The sequence below is a fragment of the Perognathus longimembris genome, chromosome 20 (assembly GCF_023159225.1).
Source record: "Perognathus longimembris pacificus isolate PPM17 chromosome 20, ASM2315922v1, whole genome shotgun sequence".
In the NCBI taxonomy this organism is placed as follows: Eukaryota; Metazoa; Chordata; class Mammalia; order Rodentia; family Heteromyidae; genus Perognathus; species Perognathus longimembris.
The window spans coordinates 21,142,960-21,147,338 of record NC_063180.1 but is presented as its reverse complement, the minus strand read 5'-3'; the positions used below and the strand labels follow the sequence as shown (position 1 = coordinate 21,147,338).

Here is a 4,379-nt window from a genome sequence, read left to right as displayed (position 1 = left end):
GAACCGAGAGCTTCATGTGTAGGAGGCAAGCACTCTTGCCACTAGGCCATATTCCCAGCCCCTAGAGCTCAGTTTTTATTTATAGTTCGGTTTTGTCTTTCTTTTCTAGTACTAAGGTTTGAATTCAGGGCCTCTGAATTGCATCACTTGCTTGGTGGATGGTCTGCCACTTGGGCCATGCCTCCAGGCTGGCTCTTTCCTGATTATTTCGGGGACGATGTCTCACAGATTTTTCTGCCAGGATTGACTTTGCACCTGTGCTAGCTTTGAACCTCGATCTTCCAGATCTCAGCCTTCTGAGTAGCTGCGATTACAAGTGTGAGTCACCAGCAGCAGCTGGCTTATGTTTGGGTTTTTTTTTTTCCACTCATACCTACTGGCACCAAAAAAATAACAAAAACAAAAAAGGACTTGGGTTGAACACTCACACAACAACACTGTAAGGTGTGTTGGTGAGGGACTGGCAGTAGAAGATGGGCACTCCGTTATGGAGCAGGCCTAATAAAGTATTAAGGAAAGGATAACGTGTGAGCCACGAGTTCAGTAAGCAAGCAAAGGTGTTTGACTTTCTTCAAGCATGAAGGGCCTGGGAACATGAAGGTAGGCAAAAAAACTTCTAGAAGTTTCTAGAAATCCCCGGAAATTTCTAGAACTCATGAGCTGTAGCTGGAATGAGCCATCCAAAAGGAGCTGTGTCTTTTGCGGAAAGGAACCCAGGGAGAACTTACAGCTTTCCTTTCCACTTACCCTGTTTTCAGGGCCCCCCAAGAGTCAGGGACGGCAAAGAATAAGGAAGCCCCTTGGTGTAGCCATTAGTCGCTCAAGCCCTGAGCTTCCAAGACCCTCAGGGAGCGGCCGGGGTCCCCGGCCCCCAGCTCGGAGGACCCTCTGAACAGCGCCGGTCCATCGCGCTCGCAACGCCCACCACCTGCAGAGCCTGCATCCCGACACGCCGTCTCTTAGCAACCGACCCCAGGTTGCCATGGAGACCGCCCGACCTGCCGGGCCCGCAGCCTCGCTGCGGCAGCTCGGGGCACGAGTGCGCACGCGCGGGCCGCAACGCCAGCCTCGGCTTGGTGCGGCGGCGGCGGCGCTCGAGATCGAGGCCGGGCTCCGCGTGACCAGACCTCGTCAGCCCGGGGCGGGAGCTGGGGGCGATCGGCAGCTCCGGGTCCCACCCGCCTCCCGTCCCCGCGGAGCGGCGGTACCCGGGACGCCCGCGCCGGGCGGGCTGGACGGCCGGAGGCGCCGCGAGCCCCGGCGGCCAGGCTTGGGGGAGGGGCGAGCGCCACTGCAGCAGATCCGCGGACCCGAGTGAGCACCCCGGGGAGGGCACGGCCGGGGGCTGGGGAGGAGGGTGCTGGGGCGGTGCCAGGCCTCCTGCTACCCTCTCCCCCCCGTCGTCCCCACCACCCATGCACGGGGCCTGGCCATCCCTCCCACGGGGGTGTCTGACCTCTCTTTTCTTATGACCTTGCAGGATCTTTTAGGGGGGCGGTCAAATCCCTGCAGCCCACCGGGCGCCTTCCTCCCCCGCCTCCCAGCCCCCGGGCCGCTCGCAGCTCCCGGAACAGCTCCATGTCAGCGGCCATGGCGATGAACCTGCTGGAGGATTGGTGTCGGGGGATGGAGGCGGATATCCACAGGTCCCTGTTGGTCACGGGCATCCCCGAGGACTGTGGCCAAGCGGAGATCGAGGAGACCTTGAACGGGGTTCTGTCTCCCCTGGGCACCTACCGGGTGCTCAACAAGATCTTCCTTAGAGAAGAGAACGCCAAGGCAGCGCTGGTGGAAGTGAGCGAGGGGGTCAACCTGAGCTCCATACCCCGCGAGTTCCCGGGCAGGGGTGGGGTGTGGAGGGTCGCCTGCAGGGACCCCACCCAGGATGCCGAGTTCTTAAAAAATCTGAACGAATTCCTGGATACCGAGGGCCGAACCTGGGAAGATGTGGTCCGACTCCTGCAACTCAACCACCCCCCAAGACCTCAGAACCAGCCTGCAGAGAGCTGGGCTGGGGCTTTGGGGGTGCTCCTGGGGGCGGTGGTGCAAATTGTGGTGTACATGGATGCTGAGATGAGAAACCGAGAGGAAGCCAGGGCGTTGGAGAACGCTGAGCTGGAGGAGGAGGCTGCCTGGCTCCCTGCAGGGAGGAAGAAGGTCAAGAAGGAACGGGGCCTGGTGGCAGCAGACCTGACCTCTGTCTTGAAGATGGAACACCCAGGCCACTGGAATGGCCGAGATGGCCAGAGCGACTCCCCTAAACCTTTAGGGCGCAGGGCTGGAGCTAAATCTCGCTCCAGGAGGAAGAGGAACCGAAGAGCCAACAAGCAGGAGCCGGTGTCTTGGAAAGAGTCTGGAGATGGCCAGCTCAGCAGCTCAGCCTACTTGTCGGGCCATCAGATGCGTGACCCCGAAAACATGGAGGTCTCTGAATCCATCAAGAGCAGCAAGAAGCCCTGCATAAAGCAGGAAGCATCGACTTCGAAGAAAGCCCTGGCAAAAAATGTCTGGAAGGTTCCCAGAGACCCTCCTCGACGTCCCTTGATGCAAACGAAGACCCCTGCAGGTGGGGAGGAGTGGGAGCAAGATGGGGGCCTGGAGAGACCCCCAAAGAAGAAGGTCCTGAGCTGGGCTTCGGCCAAGAGTTCTGCCTTCCTGAGGAGGAAGAAGAAGGTGAGCTTGGGTCCCGTCTCTTACGTCCTGGTGGATTCTGAAGGCACCACAAGAAAGAAGTCGAGGATTGCAAAGAGAGGATTGGCCTCCAGGAAACCGGGGGCCAACCACAGGGCCCCTCAAGGCCAGCAGCCCACAGAAGTGCTGGCCTCAACATCCAGGGGCCTGAAGGCCAAGCCACGAGGCCTTCCTTGCACCTCCAAAGGTGAGGCTATCCACAGAAGGTTCTTAGGGTGACAGGCCAGGCTGAAGGGTGCACTGGGGGGGGGGGCACGCAGATGACAGGGTGGACCCCAGCTCTCAGGACCAGGTGGTTTCCTGAGTGAAACGCCCTGGGGACCACTTGGGATGGCTATCAGGTTTTTCTCCCCCCGGCCCCCCCATGATCTTTTTAGGGGTATGGGTTCCTATATATAGTGCTCCTCTCATCCCGTCTCACCTACCTCCGTTGCTAAGCATTGAATAGTTTAGAAAAGACGGACTGTCATAAAATATAACGAATATTTGGCAGGTATGACAGTATGAATGCTTAATGAGGTGTAATTAGGTTAAAAACATCGGCAATATATTATTTTCCGCATATAATATACACTGGTGTTACCTTACAAAAAGAAATAAAGCCAGTTGATAATTGTTAAAAAAAAAAAAAAAAAGACTGGAAGTGCAGATGGAAAGATGTCAGTTTCAAGGCCACCCCGAGGTAGGAGGGGGGGTAGGAATTAGTCAAGTCTTAGAAAACAACCCAAGTGTTCTCTTACACACCTGTAATCCCAGCTCTGCAGGAAGCAGAGGTAGGACAATCACAGTCTAGGGCTAGCCATGAAAAAAACTGAGATGCCACTGAAAAATAAATAAATGAAGCAAAACCCACCATAACAAAAAGGCTGGGGCTCAACAAAGAAGGGGGTCGCTTGCCGGCAAGGGGCGTGGTCCCGGCGCAGGGGCGTGGTTTATTGGTAAGGGGGTGTGAGTTGCTGATAGGGCTAAGCTCAAAGGCAGGGGTGTGCCTCAGGAGTGGGGGCGTGGCTTCGTGGTAGGAGGAGTGGCTCAGCTGTAGAGGGTGTGGTTCCGCGGCGGGGGCGTGGCTCAAATGACATTTCACCTGTCTGGCAAGTGGAAGGCCTTGAGTTCAAATTCCAGTACCACCAAAATACTCCTCCTACTAGTGCAGCTGCTGCTACTGCTGAACAATTTCCTAAGGACTCCTCTCCCAGACTTCCTCTTAGAACTGTTCTAATCTGTCCACAGGCTCCCGGAAGCTCTGATTTGGGGGACTCCCCCACATATCCGAAGAGCTATGAGAGAGAAGGCCAAGGAGCAAGTCCCAAGTCTGAAGCAAACCTCTCTCATCTTTAACCGCAGCAAGGCTTTGGACTCTGAGGGCCCCGGTTTGTGGCTATGGCTGGGGGGGGGGAGGTGGGAGGAACTGGGAGAGGGGGGTGTTTCTTGCCTTTTTTCTCTCTGGGGCTGCTTCTCACCTTTCTCTACTCACCTTCAGAGCCCGGGAGAGTTGGTAAGTGGCTTGGGAAAATTCTAGAACATTCCTTTCCCTTTATGCATGCATGAGCACAGTCCCCATTCTGCTTCTTCATGCTCACACTTCCTCCCCGACTCCCCAGGGCTTCTGTGGGGCCCGGTGGGGGAAGGAGGGGTCAGTTGATTTGCAGGGCCTGGCATTTTGAAGGTCAGGATGACTACTTTTCCTT

At 56.6% G+C, this 4,379-nt stretch overlaps 1 protein-coding gene across 1 annotated transcript; it reads left to right on the top strand.

The window, feature by feature from the left end:
* Window positions 1-1,490: 1,490 nt before the first annotated feature.
* On the top strand, window positions 1,491-4,379 carry Pnma8a (PNMA family member 8A). Its single transcript, XM_048369464.1, has 2 exons — window positions 1,491-2,878; window positions 3,922-4,379. The coding sequence occupies exons 1-2, from the start codon at window positions 1,579-1,581 to the stop codon at window positions 3,936-3,938; spliced, it is 1,317 nt and encodes a 438-aa protein (XP_048225421.1). The 5' UTR covers window positions 1,491-1,578; the 3' UTR covers window positions 3,939-4,379.

Excerpts from the sequence above, each read along its gene's own strand:
- Pnma8a (XM_048369464.1), top strand. The coding sequence starts at position 1,579 with ATGTCAGCGGCCATGGCGATGAACCTGCTGGAGGATTGGTGTCGGGGG.